The sequence below is a fragment of the Oreochromis niloticus genome, linkage group LG3 (assembly GCF_001858045.2).
Source record: "Oreochromis niloticus isolate F11D_XX linkage group LG3, O_niloticus_UMD_NMBU, whole genome shotgun sequence".
Lineage (NCBI taxonomy): Eukaryota > Metazoa > Chordata > Actinopteri > Cichliformes > Cichlidae > Oreochromis > Oreochromis niloticus.
The window spans coordinates 29,309,242-29,335,307 of record NC_031967.2 but is presented as its reverse complement, the minus strand read 5'-3'; the positions used below and the strand labels follow the sequence as shown (position 1 = coordinate 29,335,307).

General features: G+C 41.0%; 2 protein-coding genes across 2 annotated transcripts; one reads left to right on the top strand and one right to left on the bottom strand.

The window, feature by feature from the left end:
* Positions 1–4,331: 4,331 nt before the first annotated feature.
* Positions 4,332–6,850, top strand: LOC109194325 (sialic acid-binding Ig-like lectin 12). Its single transcript, XM_019355005.2, has 5 exons — positions 4,332–5,028; positions 6,039–6,120; positions 6,213–6,273; positions 6,420–6,607; positions 6,739–6,850. Exons 1-5 carry the CDS (start codon positions 4,551–4,553, stop codon positions 6,803–6,805), a joined length of 876 nt encoding a protein of 291 aa, XP_019210550.1. The 5' UTR covers positions 4,332–4,550; the 3' UTR covers positions 6,806–6,850.
* Positions 6,851–13,125: 6,275 nt separating this feature from the next.
* LOC109199703 (uncharacterized) lies at positions 13,126–21,230 on the bottom strand. Its single transcript, XM_025904825.1, has 4 exons — positions 20,751–21,230; positions 19,660–20,654; positions 18,436–18,601; positions 13,126–13,248 (listed from the first exon to the last, which is right to left on the bottom strand). The coding sequence occupies exons 1-4, from the start codon at positions 20,772–20,774 to the stop codon at positions 13,126–13,128; spliced, it is 1,308 nt and encodes a 435-aa protein (XP_025760610.1). The 5' UTR covers positions 20,775–21,230.
* Between the last annotated feature and the right edge of the window lie 4,836 nt (positions 21,231–26,066).

Genomic DNA, 26,066 nt, shown 5'->3' with positions numbered 1-26,066 from the left:
CCATGGCTGCACACAACTTACACGTGGCCCAAAGGATGACAGATGTAATCCACACATGGGCCTGCATAGGACCACCAGTGTGTCTGCAACTGGCCTTGTGCTGGCCCATGTGTGGGCCACCTTTGGCAAACCAGATCTGGGCCTTCAAAGGGCCATCATTCTTGGCGGTATGTGGGCCATGTGTAAGCACATTGTGTGGGCCACAAACACTGCACCTTCAATTCAAGGTTGGGCAGATACTGTTTCCTGAGACTACCAATGGAACATTTAATAGAAGGACTCAAAGGTGTCAGAGTTCATGTGGATGACATAATTATCTGGGGCTGTAAATGCAAGAACAAATGAGGAGAGACTGATCAGGGTATTTGAGCAGGTTCACAAATATGGACTTAAGCTCAACAAGAGCAAATGTTGGTTTGCAGTGCAAGAAACTGTGTTTTGGGGAGACAAACTCTCAGCTCAAGGAGTTCAGCCTCACCAAGAAAAAGTCGAGGCAGTACTGGACATAAAGATCCACAGACAGTGCTTCACTGTTATGCTTGTGCCATCTGCCATATTGCTTTGTGTTTGTTGTTTTAAACATATGTTTTAGTGATATATAGGTTTAAAAACAACCTTAAAAAGTGAGTATGTGAGTTTATTCTCATTGTTATCTTCTTCAAAGACAAGGAGTTAAACAAAACAAGGATGACCAAACTAAGTGGACCAAAATTTCACACAACATAAATGTGTGATGGAGAGACAGGAAGTTGGGAAATAGTTTTACTAAAAGTTCATAAAACAAGATACAAAACAAAAAAAGACACAAACAAACAGGAAAACTTGTTAGAAAAGATAATGAGAAAGAAGGTTATTGCAACTAAATAAACATGCAAAGACTGACTGTAGTGTTTATACAGAGGAACTAATGAGGTGAATGTAAACAGGTGAGCAGGAAGGAGGAGACGATGGAGTCCTTTGATTGGCAGGACAGGTGGATGAGGCTGAAATGACCAGAGAGTCAGTGACATCATGACACCGAGCTGAAACATTCAGAAATGATTAAAAAAAAATATCTAGAAATAATAAAACAACAAAATTTATATCATAACTATTTATTTTAATGAATATAAATCAGTGATTTTGTCATTGATGAGTTTGAGTTTTGTCCAATTATTCTCTTTGTCTTTGAACTCATTGTTAACTGAAAGTTTTAACAGTGATTGTGGTTTCTGATGTGCTCGGTGTTACAGTGGTACAGAGTCAGGATGGCTGTGAAAGGATCAGCTGTGGAGATAAAATGCAGATACACATACCCATCCAGGATACAATATCACTACTAAAGTTCAAAAGAAATTGTGGTTTACTAAAATAACTAATTGTGAACCTGTGGATCTGAAATCAGACTCAGACTACACAGGACGAGTGGAGTATGGTTCTAATCAGAAGGACTGCACTCTGAGAATCACAGAGCTGAGAGAGCGACTCAGCTGTGTACAAGTTCAGATTCATAACAAACCATTAGGAGGGAGCTATACTGGTTCACCTGGAGTCACTTTGACTGTCACAGGTAACATTTTATTTGAATTCATTATTTGCTTCCAGGTACAGTTTGCACATATTTTAAGAAGATAATCTGAATTTGTGTTGTTTCCTCATGTATGCAGATCTCCAGGTGCAGCTGATCACATCACAGCACCAACAGGATGGTACCGAGGTACAGCTGAAATGTCACAGCAGCTGCCTGATAAAAAAAAGAAGGTACCCTGCTTGTGTCACTGAAGAATGCGAGTTTGATTGATGACACCAGCCTTGACCTTTTGACCTTACCGGAAGTACTCCGGAAGTGTCTAATCGATTCCATGGGCGTTTCTCAATATGCGTACTTGTGCGTTCTCGTGTACTCGTGTACGTCATCAGTCGGAGACCAAGTACTGTTCCAATTCGAAGTACGCATCAAGCCGAGAACGCGAAAAAGTCCTGCCCGTTTTATCGAGCATGCATCGGTGTGGACTTGGTACAGCTAAATATCCCAGAATGCATTTCGTCCAAAACTCAACAGCGGACTCCCGGCACATCGTTCTCAACCCCCCCCCGCTCACGGTCTTAGCTGTCTATAGTATTGAGTGTCCACTAGAATAGAAATAAAAGCGTTCTAACATCTCACCTGCTTGTTTTTATTAAGGTATGTACACGTATGTACATGTACACTATTTTTATTAATAGAGGTTTCACTACTGAGGTTAAAAATGATATATAAGTCACTTAGATCACTTCTAAATGTTAATGTTTGGTTTATTTCAGTGTTTTATTTGTTCCTGAGTAAACCGGTTTGGCTGTGATTACAGTTAAGCTTCATAACATGTTACTCACAGTTAAATTAAGAGGGGACGGCAGTAAAAACTCCGGACCTGTGACATCATCACGTACGCAGGTGTTCCAATTGTACATATCGCGAGTCCGTGCTCGCGTTCTCGGCGGGTACGTACTCACCGAGAACGCGAGTACGTACTCGCGTACTTAGGCATTGATAAACGGCCTCTGTGTTTCACACAGTCTGTGTCGCGTCGTCTGTGTTCCCAACCTCCATGTTTTCACGGCCAGTCTTTGCATTCTTAGTTTTCTGGGTCTTCATAGTTTATCACAGTATCAGTTTCCCGGTTTAGTTATAGTTTAGTTTAGTCACTGTGATTCTGCCTTGTTTAACCTCTATGTCATCAGCCATAATAAAGGCTCGCTTTCAGTTTAAATTCACTCCCGTCTCCTCACCTGTGTTCGCACCTGGGTCCACCACACACACCACCGCACGGCCTGTCTCCACAGACCGTGACAGAGCTGTTGAGAAACTGCTTTTTCAATGATCTTACTTAAAAATGGGAGATTTGAGATCAGCCTGTAGTTGTTCATTTGTGTCGTGTCAAGATTGTCCTATTTCAGTATAGGTTTAATTACAGCAGTTTTTAGTGGTTCTGGAAACACACCTGACATTAAAGAAAAGTTGACGATCTGTAACAGGTCTGACTCCAAAGTCTTTGAGACCTTTTTGAAAAAACTTGTTGGCAGGACATCTAAACAGCAAGAGGAGGAGTTCAGTTGACCTAAGATGTCCTCCAGGTTTTTGTTGTTAATAGGGTGAAACTGTTTGATGGTGGTTAAACAGTTTTTCAGGGGACACAGTACATATCCTGGATCTGCTGTTGATGTATTAATTGCTTGTCTAATCTTTTGGATTTTTTCTGTGAAGAATTTGGCAAAGTCATTGCAGGCCATGGTCGAATGAAGTTCAGCTGCCACTGACACAGGAGGGTTTGTTAGCCTATCAACTGTAGAGAATAAGACCCGAGCGTTATGACTGTTTTTGATGATGATGTCAGAGAAGTACGACCTCCTTGCACTCCTCAGTTGTAAATTATAATTGTGAAGTTTCTCTTTATAGATGTCATAATGAACCTGGAGGTTTGTTTTTCTCCATCTGCGCTCAGCTTTCCTACACTCTCTTTTTTCATTTTTCACCAGTGTGGAGTTTCTTCATGGAGACTTCTTCCTTCCAGAGATAACCTTCACCTTAATGGGAGCAATAGTGTCCATTACATTTAACATTTTAGCATTGAAGCTATTGACGAGCTCATTGACTGAACCTCTGGACAGGTCAGGTGTTAATGGGAAGACCTGGTTGCAGGGTCTACCTTACAATATAAAGCACCTTGAGGCAGCTGTTGTTGGAATTTGGTTGCTGTATAAATAAAATTGAATTGAATTTATATAGAATTAAATTGAATATAACCTTTACTCTTTATATCGATTTCACTCAGCTTACCAACATCATCAGTCAGGAATAATAATTTGTGCTTTTTAAACATGAAATATAAAGAACATAATGTATCAAATACACTCATCATTTAGCTTAACCTATGCAGTATATTAATCACTTATTATTTATTTTCCATAAAGATAACAATAAAGACTCAGCTCTCATCATGATTGGTCAATCAGAGACATTATTCCAGTTTTTCCAACACGTTCCAGACATATTCTTGTTTGATGAATTTCCAAAATTTGGAAAGGGAAAGTCAAACATATGAGAGGACTATTCTTCCAGCTCCAGTTCACATATTTTTTTTATCATCACCTGCAGTTTGAGAAATGAAAAGTGTGAAAAAAAACTTAGCAGCGTCTGATTTGGTGATAAGTGGAGCCTCAGCAGGAAATGAGGCTTCATTTCTCGCTGTGTGTTTGAAGTCTGTCAAGAGATGTATTCTAAAGACACTTCTTCAGCTGAGAATCAGAGAATAGAAACACACACGCTGCAGTTTTTACTTGCAAGGAGAGTCACAGAGCGCTCACACCCGAGAGTGAGGCTCAAGGACTCGCACTCTGTTTCTGCTCTGGTCTTTATTTATATACAAGGGTCATACAACAGTAAGTGCGTTTGTTCATGACAGTGGAATGTGGATGATGTGTATGTATGTGTGTGTGGGTGTGTGAGCGGGGAGCGGCTCCTCTTCCCGGTAGGGAGTGAAACTACTTGTTCAGCTCTTATTTATCGCTGGAAGGAACTGCTCCTTCCCTGCATGATAACAGAACACAGAACAAGTCTTGTAACAAACAACAGTCCGAGTCATCAAAAAGTCACCATGCAGTATTCTATCATCGCAGGCTTATATCATTCAAAGTTTATACTGACTACTAAGTACAATTTTCCATTGACAAAGTCTTGTACATTTAAAATATTTTTTGCTCTAAAAATCCAACCACAGTTTGTAAATATGTTCATGTTTCCTCCTCCAGATGCTCCAGAGCTTCCCTCTGTGTCAGTGAGTCCCTCTGCTGAGATAGTGGAGGGCAGTTCAGTGACTCTGACCTGTAGCAGTGATGCTAACCCAGCAGCTAATTACACCTGGTACAAGGAGGATGAAGACTCCTCTAGAACATCAGGACACAACTTCACCATCAGCAACATCAGACCTGAGCACAGTGGGAGTTATTACTGTGTGGCCCACAACAATAGAGGGACTCATAACTCCACCTTACAGCTGACTGTTGTAGCAGGTAATCAATGACATTCAGCTCATGTGGATTTAATGATGATGGCAGTGAGGAGGATAGCTCATCCAACAGCTGGAAGCTGCTCGGTCACTTCAAAGATCACACTCTCCACATTTTTACATCCTAGAATTTTGTCCTCTTCATTGTTGGTGATATAAATCTGATGTGTTGCTTTTCTGTATACAGAACATCTGTTGCTCTGAGGAAGAGCTTTGGCTGCATTGTTGGGTTCTTCTGGCAGTGTTTGACTTTAACTTACACTTGACTGATGGCCTTTCTTCACAAAGTATCCTCCTCACTGCATGAGCTCAGAGGTTAATAGTAGAAGTTAAACATGTAGACAAAGTTACAACTGAAAGCTGCTGAAACTGCAGCAGTACTGTTCTGTACTTTTGTAGCAGTCGTTGACATATGATATATGACTCTACATTCTTAGTGTTACTTTCTGTACTCAGGAAGTGATGCTGGTTTAACTTCAAATTTAATTGTAATGTTTCTGTTTTTCTCACATGAACTTCTGACATCAGCAGTGGTGTAGCAGGAGTCTGGAGGAGGATATGTCTTCCTAAAACTTTGTTCATTGACTGCTCAAATTTTCAATGCTGGGATGGCACCAGTTAACTCATTGTGCTGAAGGACTAATCTAAGTTGTCTAACTCTAACTATATGCCAGTACATCAGTGATCAGAGCACCGCTTTAACTGTTCTAACCTGCAGTAACTCTACTTTATGTTACAATCAGATAATTGAGGCCATAAAATAAGGAAAGCATTACATGAGTTTCAGTGAACTCAAGTCTTACAGTAGCTTATTTTGCTGACTATTCATGCATGAACAAGCTCCTGTACAGTTTTACAAAGAGTACAATTATCTAAAATTCCAGGCACAGTAACATTTATTCTACAATGTTGTGGCTTAACTTGACTTGATGTCGTGCCTGAATCGACTCTGTGCTCAGTTGTTGTAATGCTAACTTAACTGTCAGTGTTTTATTTTGATCTTTGTTTCCACAGGAGCAGGAACATTAGAAGCTGCTGGAGTAACTGCTGCTGTTCTCCTGCCTGTCATATTCTTCTCTGTCTTCCTGTGGATTCAGTGAGCAGATCTGTTACATTATTGTTTACAAGATAAAGTTTGATGAGTTTATGAATGTCATTATTTTGTTCAACATTAATTGTCCCAACCAGAAAAAAGAGGATGTCCAAGGAACCTGTTAAATCTGAAGACAGAGCCAACAACAGAGAACAGGTGAAAACAGTCACATCAGTGTTGTACAAATAACCAACATTGTGGTTTTAAACTTCCTGGTGGACTCCCAAATCCTTCTTTGCTGTTGTTCTTTAACTCAAATACATTTGATCACATTTGTAGCTGAGATCTCTTTTCCTATACAGTGTTTACCTGACCAGAGACAGCCAGAGGAGCAGGATGATCTTCAGTACACCAGCATCCACTTCTCCAATAACCAGGCAGATCCTCTCTACTCCAACATCAGAGCAGCTCAGCCTCACAGACAAATGCAGGAACAGGAAGTTACTGAGTACACTGCTGTTAGATTTAACAGAGGCAGTGCAGCCAAGAGGTGAGAGAGACTGTCCTCTCATGTCTAAGAAACAAACTCACTGCTTTTACTGTTCTTTTTCACCATTAATGGAAATGATTTCAGTTGATGCTATATCCTCCAAATCATGAAATCTTCTTCTCTGTTTTCAGAGACAGAAGTCAGGAAACAGGAGAGTCTCCATGTGCACTGTTCTCCACAGTCAACAAAACCAGATGAAGGGACGGGTTGATGATGATGTGATATTTACGTAGACTTAAAAAATATTATAAAATATAATATTAATATTAATATATATTTGTTGTTGTTAAATATCACACTTTTAATAATAGACCAAGATCTGAGTGTATACAAAATGCAGGTTTTAAATGAAGAATTATTTTTTAAGGGACAAGCAGCTATCCAGACCTACCTGGATGTAGGAATCCAATAAAGTCTTTTCACAACAGACATGTCAAAGTGGATCAGCTTCCTCACTTTGTTCAGTGGATCACACTTTGCTAACTGTACCAGTCTCAGATTTAATTATTCTGAAACTAAGTTTAAGCTTCCCATAACTTTTTGTTGCAAGTTACATTACTGATATAATAAATATAATATGATTGTATTGTTCATCCACAAGTGCAGTCTCTGGCTCAACCACAGAAGCTTGGTATGTTTGGTTGTCAGTCCAGACATTACTGCTTGAATGCCTGTCATGAATTTAGCTAATCCAAGTGCAGTTGCGTGGAGAAAGTCTTTAACATTGTCCCAACTTCCCTTAAGTACAGTTGCTGCAGATGTGGGCTGGATATGCTCATCTCTCCTGGTGTCCTGCAAGGAAACAACCACATTCTTTAGAATAAAAAGCTATATTTAGTCTACTTATTTCATTTATCTGTGGCCAGGTTGTGGGAGAAGCAGCCTAAGCAGAGAACTCCAGACCTCCCTCTCCACAGCCACCTCCTCCAGCTTATCCAGGGGAACTCCATCAGGTCCTGGGTCTGATCCAGGGCCTCCTCCTGGTTGGACACAGCCAGTACACCTCACCTGGGAGACGCCCAGGTGGAATCCTTGTCACATGCCAGAACTACTTTCACTGGATCCTTTCGATGTGGAAGAGAGAAAAATACAGAGAAAAAAAAAACAACAGTCATATGACCTCTGATGAGCATGTGCTTTGGCAACAGTGGGAAGGAAAAACTCCCTTTTAAAAGGAAGAACCCTCCAGTACAACCAGGCTGAGGGAGCACCAGCCATATGCCAGATCCACTGATAGTGGTCTTCTTACTATTCCACAGACCTGTTTGAAAACAAAGGGGGATTGCGCTTTTCAAACTCTAGCTCCAATATTGTGGAACAGTTTAGCTCCCTCGCTACCCAGCATCACCTCTGTGGCTTCTTTTAACCTCCTAAGACCCGAACTCTTTCATGGCATGCTTTTTTTAATTTTTCTTTGCTATTTGGGCTGATTGGGACAAAGAATTAGCAGATTTTTTTTTTTTTGCCTGATTTTTGTTTCTGAGAAAAATGAGATCCACATATGAGGACATTTGTTTTAATTTTGATAGAACAGTAGCAGTATAATGTCCTCGTAAGTGGATATCAGGCCTTTGTAGAGCAAAATTTTGTATTTTGGTCTAGACAACCGAAAATGTGATGTCCACATATGTGGATGCCAGGTCCTAGGAGGTTAAAAAACAACTTAAAACACATCTGTTTAGACAGGCATTTGGGTAATGTTTATGTGTAATATGTTGTTTTATTTCATATGCTTTTATAGTCTCAAGTGAAGCACTTTGTAATACTCTTAAAGTGCTATATAAATAAATTTTACAACTTACTTACTAATAAGTAATGATTCAATGCAGAAAGGTGTATAAACACATAGTGAGTGAGAAAGGTGACTGAAGAAGAAATACTCACTGCATCATGGGAATCCCCCAGAAACATGCACCTATTGCAGCATAACTAAGGGAGGATTCAGGGTCACCTGGTCCAGCCCTAACTATATGCTTTAGCAAAAAGGAAAGTTTTAAGTCTAATCTTAAAAGTAGAGATAGTGTCTGTCTCCCGAATCCAAACTGGAAGCTGGTTCCACAGAAGAGGGGCCTGAAAAGATTCAACATTCAAGGTCTTTATTGTCAATACAACAATATACACAGTATACGGCATATCGCAATGCCGTTTCACCCCAAGCCCCCCATGGTGCATTTATATGAATATAAAAAACATGTCTCCAAGAGATATGAAACTAGAAATTGCAAATAAATAATAACTCACTAAATTTAAATAAAATTAAAAAGATAAAAAGGTGCTACTACTAACTATATCTATGTACGATACACAAAGACAGGACAAGAGACAATACAAAGTGATGATGAAGTGAGACCATTATAGGAGAAATATGCTCTCTCTTTCTAGTCCCTGTCAGTACTCTTGCTGCAGCATTTTGGATTAACTGAAGGCTTTTCTGAGAGTTTTTAGGCCATCCTGATAGTAATGAATTACAGTAGTCCAGCCTAGAAGTAACACATGCATGAACTAGTTTTCCAGCGTCACTCTGAGACAGGATATTTCTAATATACACCAAAGAACACAAGAGGGCAGGAAAAACAAACTCAGGGGATGAACTACAATTACAAAAGGAGACAGAATCAAGACAAAACTCAAAGTGCACTAAACTAACAACAAACCAAGCAGAAAGAAACAACAGTGCAAACCTAAACCAGGAGCAACCTCAGAAACAAACTGAGGATATTTAACAAAAACAGAACTTGTAAGGCCAAAAGAAAAACACAAAACACAGGACAAAAGACCCGGGACCTTTACAGCAGCCTAATTTCCTTTGGACTGTCTGAAGATACTCCAGGTACCAGATAAATGTGGAGAGAACATGTAAACTCTACACAGAAAGGCTCCAGCTGGCAGGTGAATTTAAAGTCTGGTATTGAATTCACAGGATGTTTTAAACAGTTGGAAAATGTTTTAATTTGAGCTTTTTATTTTTTGTGTTTATTTTTCAGTTTGTACTTTCTGGTAATAAAGACTGAGACAGTTTCAGTGTGTTTTTTTCTCCTTCACAATAACTGAACAACTGCTTTTTATGTGACACTGAAGACTGAACAAAGTAAAAAAAAAAGTCTAATATAAATTAACTTTTAACGTTAAACACTAACTACAAAAGAGTGTAAATACCAAATTTGTAAATATTTCTCTGTTCTGTCCTGCATGTGTGCGCCATTAAGATTGACCGAAATGAGTTTGTTGCATGAATTTCTTCACATAGAGATACTGTATATATTTGAAACAACAGTTTTATGTCACACCCTATTACTGTAGAGTATCAACAACATGAATGGGAACAATAATTTGCTGAAAAGTACAATGTGGAGGATTTACCTTCAACAGATCCTCTCTCACAAACCTCTCCCAGAAACGCCTCAAGTTATCCTGCACAGAAGGAAACAGGAAACCTGCAGTCACAAAGCAAAAGCAGGTCATATGTAGAGAAATAAGGAGTCGGCTACACTAACAGTGTGAGCCCAACGATCAGGCGTTGACTAATGGTTTTCCATTTTAAGTAGAAGCAGCAGGATGATGACCCATAAGTGTGCCCATCAGGCTCCAGGTGCACAGGAACGAGGGGTGGGAAACACAAAGGAATCGTACTCCTGCAAGCAGAGGTGTGCAGACTCACAAACACTCACACAGACAGGAGGAGAGAGAAAACTGAGTCGTACCAGGAGGACTTGAAATAGTGATGGGATTTCCGGCTCTTTTTAGAGAACCGGCTCTTTCGGCTCGGCTCACTAAAAAGAGCCGGCTCTTTCGGCTCCCAACTGGCTCTTCAGGTTGTTTTGTTGCTTTAATCAATTTATTATTAACAACAATATAAAATTATGCACAAAAGGAAAAAAAACAAAACAAAAAAACCTGTGGTTTTATTTATATATGTTTATATGTAAATACATACGGTGGCCCCTAGAGACAAAGCACATACAAACTCCAAAGCACGTTTCTAACGTTAACTGAACTTCCAAAACAGAGCTACCTAGATCATTTCTACACAAGCACTCATATATATATAAAAAAATGTTCATTTACCTGTTACTACCACACATCAAATCCGGTCGTTGGTACTTCCTGGCTTGTGTAGCCACTAGGTAACAAAAGCTCAACGCTGTCCCTAGCATCCTGGAGCACTACTGTTGTGTCCTGTACGTGTTTCTGAGTTTTTACGTGTTTTGGAGTTCGTAAATATACTTTTATTTATTCACTCCACATAAGATGTAATAAATAAATCATATAATACAAAAACCAACTATTTACATTTCAACTTTTAACTATTTAAATTTCCAGCTTTTTCCTTTTAAACAAATTTAAAGTGAAACAACACAAAACACTGCAAACCAAAACACAATTAAATATAAGTTAAAATATGAAAACAAAAAGAAGATGCACATTCTCTGTCATATGGGCCTGCATGAATAAACTTTCTGACCCCTTTATCATCCGCAACTGAAAATAGCTGTGGATGATTACTATACCTTTCTAATGTGACGTGTTGTTCCTGGCTCTCTTTCTCTCTCTTTCCCTCCGACTCTGTTCCTGTGCTACTGAGAGTGTAACTACTGCCCCTCCCCCCAGCGCAAAGCACAAGGCTCGCGTGAGGAGTGAAGCGGAAAAAAAGTGCGAGAGAGAGGGTGAGAGAAGGAAAGGAGAAAAAACCCCACGGCTGGCGATAAGGAACCAGCTCGCGTCGTTCACTTCAAAGAGTTGGCTGTAAGAGCCGTTTCGTTCATGACCGACACATCACTAGAGCAGCTGGTCCTAGCACACTTCAAATCCTGTCTCCCCCCCACCCTGGACCCCCACCAATTCGCATACCGCCACAACAGGAGCACAGAGGATGCAGTCTCCATCGCACTGCACTCTGTCCTCTCACACCTGGACAACAACAACACCTACGCCAGAATGCTGTTTATAGACTTCAGTTCAGCGTTCAATACAATCCACCCCTCACAACTCATCAGGAAACTGACAGACCTGGGCATCAGTTCCCTCATCTGCAAATGGTTACTGGACTTCCTGACCAACCGCCCCCAACATGTCCGGCTGGATAACCGCTGCTCATCTACAATCACAATGAACACCGGTGTACCACAAGGCTGTGTGATGAGCCCTTTCCTCTACTCCCTCTTCACCCACGACTGCAGACCTGCTGATGGTTCCAACACCATCATTAAATTTGCAGATGACACCACAGTGATTGGCCTCATCAGTGACAACGATGAGACCGCCTACAGGGAGGAGGTGGATCGTCTGGCTGAGTGGTGCGACACAAACAACCTGCTGTTTAACACCGAGAAGACCAAGGAGCTCATCGTGGACTACAGGAGGAATGCTGACCCACATCCACCCATCCACATTAAGGGGACGGCTGTGGAGCGTGTGAGCAGCTTCAAGTTCCTGGGAGTCCACATCTCCGAGGATCTCATCTGGACAACCAACTGCTCCAAGCTGGTCAAGAAGGCTCACCAGCGCCTCTTCTTCTTGAGGACTCTGAGGAAGAACCACCTGTCCTCAGACATCCTGGTGAACTTCTACCGCTGCACCATCGAGAGCATCCTGACCAACTGTATAACAGTCTGGTACGGGAACTGCTCTGCCTCGGACCGGAAGGCGTTGCAGAGGGTCGTGAAAACTGCCCAGCGCATTGCCGGAGCACCACTTCCTGCCATAAAGGACATCTACAGGAAGCGGTGTCTGAAAAGGGCTGGGAAAATCATCAGAGACCCCAGTCACCCATCACATGGACTCTTCACCCTCCTGCCCTCTGGGAGGCGCTACAGGAGCCTCTGGACTAAGACCACCAGGTACCGGAACAGCTTCTTCCCCACAGCTGTCAGACTCCTGAACTCTGCCTCCTGACATCTGACCCACGTTAAACTCATGGACTGAACATACACACACCCACAACCACCTACACACACACACAATGGACAACCGTACCCTCAAACACACAATAATAACATGGACTGAACCACCACTCACAACCACTAGCACTTTATATAGCCTCTGTAGAAATTATCCACATATCTCACTTATCTTAACTGCACTACTGTATAGTTCTGTGTAAATAATCATTCTGTACATACAATAATTTTTAATCCTACAACTGTTTATAACTTGCATAGTTCACATTTCTGTATAGTTTTTTTTATTTCATATTTATATCCTGTTCATAGCTTGTACTCACTACAGCCTGTACATACTTATAGTTATAGAATATTCATAACATACTTCATACCGTGTACATTATAACATACCATAATAGACCCATTTCTGTAATATACATATCTATATTATTGCTAATATATATTGTAATATATCTATATCATGGCTAAAGCACTTCTGGATGGATGCAAACTGCATTTCGTTGCCCTGTACCTGTGACATGACAATAAAGTTGAATTCTATTCTATTCTATTCTATCACTAATGAGGACAGACTAAGTGTGCACGTACACATGCATATGCATGTGACATAACTGCATCTTACATTGTCAGAACAGGAGCCACCATGTCCAGAGATGCGATGAGAATCCCCAGCTCAGCTATCAGAGCTGTCAGCAGCAGGGCCCACGTAGGTTCCCCGTTAGCTTTCCCGTGGCCAAACACCTGCCAGAAACACACAGAGTTCAAATATACACACACAGACCCAGCAAATCACACTATGTTCAAGGAAATGGCAAGTACTGCAAATGGAAAAATAAAAATCTGATAGTTATTACATAGAGAGTGGAAGGAGGCAATAGCCTGAGCACTGAGAATCAAAGAAATAATCAAAAGCTTCAGTGAAAGCAGGAACTGCAGAAAATACAGCATCTCCATGTAACTACTAATTACACTTAAACTACCTAAATAAATGGGTCACACTGTACATGAGAGAAAACATAAAACACCATCACTTTAAAGCTTTTTAAAGCACCATGGTTTAATCAACAGGGTTCATGCGCCTTTTTCAGGGTCAAATTCAAGCACTTTTTAAGCACTTTCAGAGTCCCTTTTCAAGCTTTTCCAGCACATCCCCCCCCCCCTGGTAAAAACAAACTCGAAAATATGTACAAACTCCGAAGCACATAAAAACTCAAAACACGTACAAAAGACAACAGAAGTGCTCCAGGATGCTAGGGGCAGTGTTGAGCCTGTGTTTCCTAGTGGCTACACAAGCCAGGAAGTACCAACAACCGGATTTGGTGTGTGGTAGTAACAGGTAAATGAACATTTTTTTAAAATTATTTGAATATATATGAGTGCTTGTGCATAAATACACAAATAATACACATATTTTTGCAATTGTGTAATTTAAGTGATCTAGGTAGCTCTGTTTTGGAAGGTCAGTTAACGCTAGAAATGTGCTTTGGAGTTTGTACGTGCTTTGTCTCTAGGGGCCACCGCATATATTTATATATAAACATATATAATTAGAACCACGTATGTTTTTCACATTAGTAATTCCTTTTGTGCATAAATTTATATTATTGTTAATAATAAATTAATTAAAGCAAAAAACAACCTGAAGAGCCGGTTCGGAGCCGAAAGAGCCGGTTCTCTAAAAAGCTGTACCAGACTTATGTTGATGCTTGTACTGAACACACGGTGGGGTCCAGACGGGAGGATTAAACATGTTTTGGTTTAACTTTCCCTGCCGTCTGTTGGCAAATGTGTCCGAGCAATCCGGCAAGCGTGCAATTACTCTCAAACCGCCAAAACAGACAGGCAGTTCTTATCTGGGCCAGCCAGCGCCTTATCAGGAAGGACTGGGCTCCACATCAGGGTTACATCCGAATGCAATTACAGCTGGAGGCAGCGAGTCAGGAGGGCAGCAGAAGGAGTCAGTTTTCTAGGACAGGGCCTCAAAAACCAACTAGAAAAATTTGCATTTCCTGCGAAAACGCTGTGTGGATGCTGTAAAGCTGAAGCTGTTCGCTGGAAACTGCTGAAAAAAGCAGAAAACAGCTGAAGAAGCTGAAGTCAGTATTTGAAAAGTTGTTGAAATTGTAATAACTTTGCAGGTGAATAACAACTTAGCAAAAATATAAGAACTTTGCAGAAATTGAGTTACTTAGGTAGAAACATAGTAACTTGACAGAAATAGTACAACATGGCAGAGGTATTGTAATACAACAGAAATGGTAATATTTGGCACAACATTACAACTTGGAAGAAATGGTGTAAGAGTACAACTTAATATAAAGTAGTATAATGGTATAACTTAGTAGAAATGCAACATAGTAACAGAAATATTATAATTTAGCTGAAAAGTAATAACTTGAGCAGAAATATTGGAAAAGCAAAATGACCAGCTGAAAAAAAAAGCTGAACATGGTTAAGTTCCCTCAAAACTACTTCTCGCTCACCTGAGAAAAATTGGCAGAAATTTTAAAAAAAATACAAACAAACAAGAAAGACCAGCCAACAGATACACACAATTACAAATATGGACATATATGGAAACTCAAATGCACAGAGACACACAGGATCTATGCCAGTCAACCAGTCTGAATATATTCAATTTATATCCTACAATGAGATGCTGCGAGAAAAAAAAAGAGGTCTCTCTCTCTCTCTCTCTCACACACACACACACACACACACACACACACACACACACACAGGCTGTGTCCCAATTTAGTGGCTGCACGCTTCGTAGTACGCGCAGTACATGTACTACGTACGGTGCGTACTGAATATTAAACTTGTTGTTGTCTTTCATAGTGTGTAACTTGAAGGCCCTGAGTACTTTCTCCCACACTGAAAACACTGGAATGATAACATTATTTGAACATTACCTAATAAGACTGATTCAGGACAGACAATTAGTTATTTTAAACTTCTCTAGCAGTCCTTCACAAACAGGGAACAGTCTGTCTATTCCAGGGGTCGGCAACCCGCGGCTCCGGAGCCGCATGCGGCTCTTTAGTCCTTATTTTGCGGCTCCGGGTGGTTTGGGAAAATAGAAGAAGTATTTAGCTGAAGTGCATTTTATTTGTGTTTAGTTCTTTTTTAAAAAACTTGTAGTTCTAAATTGGTAGATTATTGTGATTTTGAAATATAAAAATAAAATTATATCTTATTATTTTTTTCATCGCTCAAAATAAGCGTCACACTCGGGGAAGCGGGTGTACCCGCCGAAACGCTGTGCATTTATCGAGACTTTCAACCCCAGGTAGGCCAATTATGGATCTTCGGATCCACATTATGTCAGCAGCTGTTCTTCACCGTGAACTATGTTAAAAAACAAACACCGCTCACGCCTCACAGATGACAGCTTACAGTCCTGCGTAACGATGAAAGCCCCGATTTGCAGACGCTGTGCGCCGAGGTTTGGGACCAGAAGTCTCATTGTAAACATATCACGGCAGACCCGACGATGTTTGCATGAACACGCTTTTCAGCATCTCTTTATTGACCACTTGTCACACACGGTTGCTGTACGCATACAGCCGGCTGTAGCTTTTCAGCTCACAGCCCGACAACACAACAGCAGAGAGAGCACAGACTTTAAGGCGGTGAGGCGTGATTGCGGGTGCCGCTCAGGTGTGTCCGACTCCCCTGCAGCGGCACTACAGACCACGCCCCGCCACACACATTAACAAGGTAAAATAGATATTTAGGCAGAATTTTGCAAATATGTATTTTTTTTTTAGCGGCATAGTGCTTTTTTTCCAATTACTTTTTAAAAGGGTGGCGGCTCACAACAGTTTTTGTTTGCTACATGGATCATTTTAGTTCAGCTGGGTGTCTTTCCTTTTGTTATATTTCTTTAAGAGTTCAAAATGTGTTAATTACATAAATAAAATGTAGTTTTCTCTGTAGCACTTCCTGGATTACATAAGCAACACACCTTAGTTGCTCTGTGGATTCTTTTAAAAAGCAGTTAAAAACGTTTCTGTTCAAACAAGCCTTTTGTTGATCTACGTATTTTATATTCTTTACATTATTTACATTTGATCTTTTACATTGTGTATAATGTCTATTGATTGTATTGTTTATTTTAATATTTGTGTACAGCGCTTTGTGACTGCCTGTCTGTGAAAAGCGCTTAATAAATAAACTTTACTTACTTACTTTAGTTGTGCACACAAAGCACAAAAACAATATATACAGTGTTATCTTCATTTTAGATTTCAAAAAGGATTTGCGGCTCCCAGTGTTTTCTTTTGCGTGGAAACCGGCTCCAAATGGCTCTTTGGGTGTTAAAGGTTGCAGACCCCTGGTCTATTCTCTCCATCTGTCAGCTGCTGCTGGCTCTTCCTCCTCCTCTTCCTCACACACTGCTGAGTTTGTCCTGGTGGATCATCAGGGGTGCAAAGCCTCACAGATGATGTGCAGCAGTGGGTCCCGCACAATCAATTATTCCACAATCAGAGAGAAAGAAACAGAGAGAGAGTGCAGGACAGACAGACAGGTGACAGTCTCAGGTGTACACACTGCTACAAAACAGCACAAGAGAAGGAGGATTTAGTGTTTGTGTTATTACGAGTGCTAAACAAGAAGAGTTCCCAGATGGTCCAGTGGACACATGTGTGACTCCTGTGATTAAAGCATCTTTCTTTCAGCTTAACGAGTGAACCGTCAGCTCGTTCAAACACACGTTAAAGTCCGTTTGGCTCGACACCACCGAACAGAGGCAGCAATATAACATAGCTAACATTAACAGTGCAGTGAATCCTGCTTGTGCCGTCATATTCAGGACTGCAAACCGAGCAGCATCACTGACTTTCAGCTTGTTGTGTTTGTGGATATATGACTGACTTTAATTATCCATAAAATCATCACATTCTCTGTAAGATTAAGGTCAACTATATATATATTTAGAAGTAGAGGCTTTAAAACCAAGTTAACGCTGAAAGTGCAAACATCACTAATGTCACATAACTTTGCCGACATGTGGCCAACAGTAATGTTTTAATGGTCTTCATTACTCGCACATAAATAAGTGACATCATATTCAGTACTTTTCCTTTCTCTCTCTCTCGCTTGCTCTACTACTCACGCCTCCTCCTCGTTGTTTTGTGCCTGGGTTAACTGGGAACACACCTGTACGTGATTGTAGAGCGGTCAGTATAAGGGTAAGCCAGAACCAACGTTAGGGCTGGACTGGGACAAAAAATCGGCCCGGGCATTTTGACTAGAGACCGACCCACCAGGCATTATAGGAAAAGCCATAAAGCCTTTGAATGAAAACAAACACTATGATGTACACTGCCTTGTTGGTACATATGTATCAATCTAATAAACTTAAACCTACACAGTCCTCCCTATTCTGGATTTTAAACAGTACATAGCGGGAACAAAAAGACTGCTTGGTCCAGTCAACCTCCTGAAATATATACAACACATGCTAGAAACCTGAAATTAAGACCAAGAAGACTAGAGGTGAGACATGACCACTAATCAATATTAAAATTAATAAATGACAGATTTAGTGATATTTTTATAAACTATTTATTTACCAAAACAATACAAAACCGCATGGTAGCACAAGATCTTTTTTTTAACATGGCAACCTTTAAAAAGTGAAAGAAGACAGAGAAAGAAAGGTGAGAAAGAAGAATAAGAATAACACTTAATTGAGCTTTTGATGGCATTTTAAACACAGTACTGGTACAGCATCTAGAAAATGTGGGAAAATACTGGCATCATATACAGTACTTACTTTGAAGAAATTATATGGGACGCTGACAAACAGGACACAAGTGAAAGGACAAAGAAGAGTGAAAGGCAATTGATGGACTTGCTGAGATGATCACAACAGCGTGGACATTTCATGCTGGAAAATCAGCCATGGCACAGATGCACCATCTGAGCGACCATGTTGCCCAGCAGCTGGACGGTGCAGTCATCTGGGCCCACAGTGGCTGCGTTGATGTTGTCTGAGTACATTTTACTGTGCTTAGCTGCAGCAGTGTGAACGACTGTGTCTGTGCTTGTGCTTTCTGCAAACTTGATGTTACACAGAAGGTTTCTGTTCCTCGGAGGTCACAGCTTCTTCAGGCTGGGATGTTTTCTCTCTTGGGGATTTCTTGTTCCACAGACTGGCCACTCATTTAAGAAAACCTCCAGAAATCAAAGTATAATCTTTTTAAAATTTTATTGATTTTTTTCTTTTATCAATTTCAATCAACAAAACAACTCACTCGCTGTTTAAAATTATTTTAATAGAGATGAAGCTTAAAACTAAGCTCCTTTTGTTTTTGTAATGACCTTATTCCAATCTATTTTATTAAATGGAGTTATTTCTATTAAAGTTGTGCTTAATGTTTTGGCTGCTGAAACAGGAAGGTGTATCTCATGTTCACTGTATGATTTCATTTAAATGTACAACTTTGCATGGATCAAATCTCACTAAAAAATATTACAACAGGATGTTCTCTGCATTTTCTACCTAAAACAGTTTGGACTGAATGACAGCTACTCGACATGCGTTCAGTCTAAGCTGAATATTTATACATTTGTCCGACGGACAGTGAATGCAAGCAGAAATCAGAGTGTGATTTTTCGTTTAAAATTTTATTCGATTTTCTGAAATTTGATCATTAATTTAAAGTGCCAGTTTAATTTACTGACTAGAAACAAAACCCCGATAATTGGACAATTCCCTCTGAGCAAGCATGTGGCGACAGTGGGGAAGAAAAACTCCCTTTTAACAGGGAGAAACTTCCGGCAGAACCAGGCTCAGGGAGGGATGGCCATCTGCCGCGACCAGCCCAGGGGTTTTTAAAATGACTCATTGGATGTTAAATAAATTGGCTTGTTTGATCGTCTGTTGTTAGCCAATTTAAAGAGTAACTTTGATATCAGTTTTTACAGGGGAGACACCGACTGTTGTCTGCGGGTGATGCCGAAACACCGACCCAGAAATGACATGAACCTGCTGATACGACCTGCTGGCGCCGCTGCCGACATCAGATGTTCTTTAAATGTCGTGATGACTTTTTCCTCAGCTGCTTGCTGGTTGAGGCAAATTAAAATCATGACACACTCGGGATCCTTCCACTCCTTAAGTAGAGATTTGTAAATGACCTTGTGTGAGGTTTGAAGGTCTTCGAGGAAGGTTGAAAATCAATATCTTGGACCTCAGCCCAGATCTTCTTGACCAAGCGGTTCTTAATTGCAGAAATTGTATCATCTGTGTAGGAAACGCGTGCTTTTTTGAAAGCACGCATGACAAGTTCCTCCACGCAGACATCAACTGAAAGCTGCTTCTGAGCCTTGATTTCAGAAGACTCTCGGACAAGTTTCTCTGTAGATGCCAGGTGTTTCTTAAACACAGAGATGAAAAGTTTGTCCAGTGTCGGCTCTCTTAAATTCAATGGAATTTCCTTGCAGAGGTCTTTGAAAATGTCCTTTGCAAGGTCTTGTAGGGCCTTTGGTGATAAAGTCAAATCTGCTGTTTTTATTTCAGAGCAGATTTGATCTAACAGGTGCTGGTGGAGGGAGTCTAAGGGGCAGGCTTTGGATTCTTTTGCAGCCTGGGAAAGCACAGCTTGAAGGAGTGTGCTGAGGAGCCTTTTTCCCTCTGGTTCACCTCGAGGTGACGCAGAGGGTTTCTGCTCCTCAGAGGCCACAGCTGCTTCTTCAGGCTCTGTTTCTACCTCTGAGGCTTCTTCTAGTTTTGGCATTTTTGACAGTTCCACAGACAGCGAGGACTCCAGATCTTTGTCTGGTTGTTCTGTCTGTGGGACAGAACAATTGTCTGTCTGAATTTCCTGTGCCTGAATTTCCTGCTGGGTGCAGGACGTGCAGTGGGCGAATCTCCCACACGACACCCGGAAAAGATCTTTTATAAAGCCTTCTTCAGCTCTCTGATCCCATTCTATGAAGACAGCGGAAGCAAGACAGCCGATGCGCACCTCCAGTTGGCTGAAGAGGCTGTCGATGCATCGTTCTTGTGGGATTTTATATTGCACCAGTGGGGTTTTGACAGAGTTCGCGCAGAGCTTCACCATCTGAGCGGCTATGTTGCACATTAGCTGGACGGTGCAGTCATCTGGGCGACCTGCCAGCAAGTATCGCAACTGTAACATGTTAATTTTATTTAAAAAGCCATCTATGAGCAGATTCACAGTGGCTGCGTTGATGTTGTCTGAATACATTTGACTGTCAGCTCTTACCTCGTGTGTCTGGTTCCGGTGCATTGACTGGACTGAATGATAGTGCCTGCTACTAACACCTGCCTATATGCGTTTCAGAGTGCTGCGTTATGATGTGTGTTCTATGAGGTCACAGCATCAGTCGCTTTGAAGTCTCCGCCTTGAAGTCTCCGCTTTGAAGTATCCCTGTAAGCCCCGCCCACCTCTAAACAGAATGCGACGGACCGTTGCCTAGCAACATCTTCACATCGGCGCCGGTCGTATGGATTTGAACCATTGACTGTAGAAAACATGGACGACGCGACACCGCCTCCTCCCATTGTGCAAAAATGAAGCCAAAATACCCGCTCTTGAAATACCCCGCTTGTGGAGGCCTCCATCTTGCAAATTTGGAGCCAGAGTCTGCGCAGTAGTGACTTGAGGTGGAGCGACTGTGTAACGCTCCCGCCCACACACCCGCTGGACGTGACCGCAAACACGCCCCCTACACTTTTTACGTAGCCTGGCGGCGCGAGTTTTTTTTGCTTGTTTACCGCGACTGACGACTCGTTTAATTAAGGTAAATACAACCATGTCACTGTTATAAAAAAAAGAAACACAGCTTATCATCTTATAGTTCTAAAATCACTCTGTTGTTAATTCGTTAGCTAGATTAGCCGCTAGCATACGCACTGTGTTGGAGGCTTGTTGCTAGCTAGTTAGCGATGCTACAAGCACTCCTCTTTTCTCCCCTTTTGCCTCCCAACATCATAATGTTACTAACCATCCACCCCCTCCTCTCTTTCTCTCTTCTTTGTCCACCCTTCTTTTCCCCCTCCAATCTGTGTCTGTCTTCATCCAACTTTATTTCCATCCCTCTTTTTCCCACTTTATTTCCACTTCCTCCAACCCTTACATACAACTTCCTCCTCCAGCTTCTCCCCCCTTCCAGCGGGAGGTTCCTACTTCATGATCAGCCGCTCCTTGGGTCCAGAGTTTGGGGGGCGGTAGGCCTGTGCTTCTACTTGGGCACAACCTTCGCTGGAGCCATGTACATCCTGGGAGCTGTCGAGATCCTTCTGGTGAGTTGCTTTGTTTGCTTTGTTGTTGTTCCAGTTAGCATTGTGTTCTCCAGACTTTTCTCTGGGTGTAAAGACCAGGGTTCGTACGGGTGCTTGAAATCCTTGAAAATGCTTGAATTCTAATGTCATCTTTTCAAGGTTTGAAAAGTGCTTGAATTTCAGATGTGGTGCTTAAAAGTGCTTGAAAATGTAACTGTATTTCATTCACAATAAATAGCTATCTGATTGAATTGTTTTCTTATCAGATAGAGAAATAAAATGAGACGCAAAAGCAAAATTTCCCCGCCTGGGCTGCCTTGCGTCTGTTTCAATATGTGACCCCGCCCTCCCTCGGACAGTCGGGGATGAGTGCGCTGAGTGTGATGCAGTATGGCAGCGCTATTACGGAATATGCTGTGAACTTAGCTAACATTACTTAGCAGTAATATGAGTTAATTTACTCAAGTGAAAGCTTTAAACATTAGCCCGATACATAACTAGCTAACTTAAGGCTTTCTGATTAACCCTCTGGGGTCGACGGACCCAGAGTCTCCATTTCAACTTGGGTCGAACGTGTGGACTTCAAGCTATATACCAGTTTTTAAATTGTGTTGATAGGTCACGTAAAACCGATGTTTTTTTGAGGGGGGGGGGGGTTCTGAATAAAACAGTGGCGTTTACTCCGGGAAGAAACGGTAAAAACGGCGTTTTTATGGAGAGCGCTAGCAACACGCTTTGCTTGTGAGTGAAAAAAAGAAAAACACTCCTTCCTATTGGTGGAAAAATGTACCATGTCGACCAATCAAAAAAATGATATGGCAACATGTGGTATTTGGTTGTAGGGAAGAGGGAGAGAGCGAGTGAGCGAAAAAGAGAGAGAGAGTTTTGATACGTGAGAGATTTGTGATGTTTATCATGTTTGGAGTCTCAAGTTAGTGTGTTGTCTTGTGTAGTTAGTGTGTAGTGTAGTTGTTGTTTTGTTTTGTGTGTCAGTTCTACTAGTGAATGTCACAGTTGCTGCAAAAAGCCACCAAAGGCAGATTGCAGTGTAACGCTGAGTGACACACCTGCTGTCAGACCTGCAGGATTTACCCTGTGCTGTCTAACTATTTTTTGGAGTTGCATAAATAAATTGTGTGCCTTCTTATTTTTGGCAGAACACCTGATTGTTCTGTAACTAGTTTAAATGTTATATGAAAAACGTCTGAGCCTTGGCTGCGTTTTTAGGTAAATAGTACCATATGACTCTGTTGTTTGCAAACTTGTGCATATTTTTTTTTAAAAATGTACAATTTCTATTTGCATTTCAAGTTATGAAATGATTCGTTAAACATGCTTGTGGTTTTTACAGTCAAAAATATCACTTTCTACTTGTATTTTAAATTTTGTCTGAATTTGGATAAATTGTGCTGATACAATATGTCAAAATGAGAAATAACAGATTGCAAGATAAACAGTTTTTAAAGGTGAAATATAGAGGTCAATCAAAAGTAGTCAAAACGGCCAATTATACCCTGGACACCAGAGGGTTAAAGGCTAAAAGCAAAGTGTCACCAAGTACTGTTTATATTTGTGTGTATTACTGCAGCTTTTTTTGAGTATTAACTTGGTGCCTTTGGGTGAAATAATGGTGATATGAGGGACTGATCCATATGGTCACAAAGACTAGCCACTTGTTTCTGTGCTACCAAAGTTCCCTGGCTTTCATTCAAAATGTGTTTATCGTCAGCACCTGCACATTAAACTACTTAAACATTATAAATGTCTTCAAGCGCACACTGAGGCCTGTGGGGCACTATCAGCCACTGAGACAGTAGACACATTTGTGTATTTGTATGTGAATATTTCATACTTTAAGGCTGCCTGTTTATTTAAGGGAGATGAACAAAATACATTGGAATTGTACATAACATCACAGATGATAAATTCAATAAATGGTAAATGGCCTGTATTTGTATAGCGCTTTACTAGTCCCTAAGGACCCAAAGCACTTTACACATCCAGTCATTCATCCATTCACGCACACATTCACACACTGGTGATGGCAAGCTACATTGTAGCCAGCCACCTGGGGCGCACTGACAGAGGCGAGGCTGCCGGACACTGGCGCCACGGGCCCTCTGACCACCAGTAAGCAACGGGTGAAGTGTCTTGCCCAAGGACACAACGACCGAGACTGTCAAGCCGGGGCTTGAACCGGCAACCTTCCGATTACAGGCGAACTCCCAACTCTTGAGCCACAATCGCCCACATTAAATAAATTCAATAGATTTAAGTAGATGCTTGTGCATTCTTACAGTCTTATATGTTGAATTGAACTATGTGATCTGTTCAAAGCCTCCCAGTCAGTGCTGTTCTCCATGCCTGTCTGACTGTACATGATGTTATTAGCACAAACACTTTAAAGGTGATCATTTATGACTCAGCAATAATACAGACAGCAATGTAGTTAGCAATAAAACAGTTAGTTTTATTGGGAATTAACTTAAAAAACAACAAACAAACATCTGTCTCCTATTTTTTTTTTTGTCACAAAAGCATCAATATCTGATGAGAAGTTTTATTCTTTTGGGTTTTTTGAACAGGAGAAGAATATCTCTAACTAGTTGATTTGTTCACATTTTCACATCTCAATTTTTAAGTGAAATGTGCATTTTGAGTTTATACAATATGTATATAAGGCGACCGTTTCCTTTTGCAGTATTTTGTGTGGTGCGTTTTCTATTTCTTAAAAAAGGGGAACAAAGTGTTTGTTCACCTAGGATGATTTGTTTTAATTTTTACATGGTCTTACTGAGGTGATGCGAATTGAAACATGCATACTTTTTTTTCTTTTTTCTTTTTTTTTTTTTTTTGATGGGGGGTGGGGATGTGCTGGAAAAGCTTGAAAAGGGACCCTGAAAGTGCTTAAAGTGCTTGAATTTGACCCTGAAAAAAGCGCATGAACCCTGTTGATTAAACCATGGTGCTTTAAAATGCTTTAAAGTGATGGTGTTTTATGTTTCTCTCATGTACAGTGTGACCCATTTATTTAGGTAGTTTAAGTGTAATTAGTAGTTACCTGGAGATGCTGTATTTTCTGCAGTTCCTGCTTTCACTGAAGCTTTTGATTATTTCTTTGATTCTCAGTGCTCAGGCTATTGTCTCCTTCCACTCTCTATCAGATTTTTATTTTTCCATTTGCAGTACTTGCCATTTCCTTAAACATAGTGTGATTTGCTGGGTTTGTGTGTGTATATTTGAAATCTGTGTGTTTCTGGCAGGTGTTTGGCCACGGGAAAGATGACTGGGAACCTACGTGGGCCCTGCTGCTGACAGTTCTGATAGCTGGGGGGGGCACAGAGTCAGCCCATCCCTCACCCCACCCCAGTCCAAGCAAACTTTAGATGATCTCTCACATGAATTTTCATTTCTGCCCCCACCATCCCACCTTGTGTGTGTGTGGGTGTGGGTGTGGTGTGTGGTGGGGGGGGGAATTCCTCACCCGGCCCAGCCCAACCAACCAACCCACATCGACAGCCCAAAAGGACGAAGGCAAGGAAGGCAGCAGGTCCGGATAGAATCTGCTCCAGACTGCTGCAGGACTGTACAGAACAGCTTTGTCAGGTGATCCTGTACATCTTACATATTTCTCTCATGTTTCATCTTGTGTCAGTACCAAAGAATATTTCTAATAGTCATAGTTTGTGTGTCGTGTGTGTGTTCTTATATATCAGAGAGTGAGTGTTTGGACACGCCTTCTCATTCAATGGTTTTCTTCTTCATGACGATTTACATTGTAGAAATATTCACCTTTTATGGCTGCACTGGTTTGCCAGCTGAAACATGTAGATGCATAATTTTTACAGCCTTTAAGATCGAATTCATGTTGGGGTTGAATCACAGATTTTTACTATAAAATAAACAGTTAATACTTCTAGTCTCTTGACTAAAGATTCTACTGTGATGATTAAGCCTATGAGCAGGAGGTGTCTCTCTCTGCACTTCAGAGTACACCAGAGTTTGTGTTGAGGCCTCTGGTGGATTGAATTCTTTAAACATGAAACAGAAAGAAGGAACCTGCTTTCCCTTCGGGTACTCGCACTTTCCCGCAGTTCAAAGAATTGCGTGTAATGTTAATTCTGAACTGGATGAAGTTCTTAAAGTGCATAAACTGAACCACTGCGTGAATATCCGGTCTTTAAGTCTGACGTCACTAGCCGTGTCTGGGCTTAAACTCCGCTGCAGGTCCTATATCAAACGATCACTGAGGCATTACTGAGAGTTGAAAAACTTTCTAAAGTCTTTCATTTTTAAT

Bases quoted from the DNA above. Each gene is read 5' to 3' on its own strand.
- LOC109194325 (XM_019355005.2), top strand. From the start codon at position 4,551: ATGATAACAGAACACAGAACAAGTCTTGTAACAAACAACAGTCCGAGT. The intron at 6,121-6,212 runs GTGAGCAGATCT...TGTCCCAACCAG, and splicing joins TCTGTCTTCCTGTGGATTCA to AAAAAAGAGGATGTCCAAGG. The intron at 6,608-6,738 runs GTGAGAGAGACT...CTCTGTTTTCAG, and splicing joins AGAGGCAGTGCAGCCAAGAG to AGACAGAAGTCAGGAAACAG.
- LOC109199703 (XM_025904825.1), bottom strand. From the start codon at position 20,774: ATGCACCGGAACCAGACACACGAG. The intron at 20,655-20,750 runs GTAAGAGCTGAC...AACATGTTACAG, and splicing joins ACCGGAACCAGACACACGAG to TTGCGATACTTGCTGGCAGG. The intron at 13,249-18,435 runs GTGCATCTGTGC...TGTTTCTGGCAG, and splicing joins GCAACATGGTCGCTCAGATG to GTGTTTGGCCACGGGAAAGC.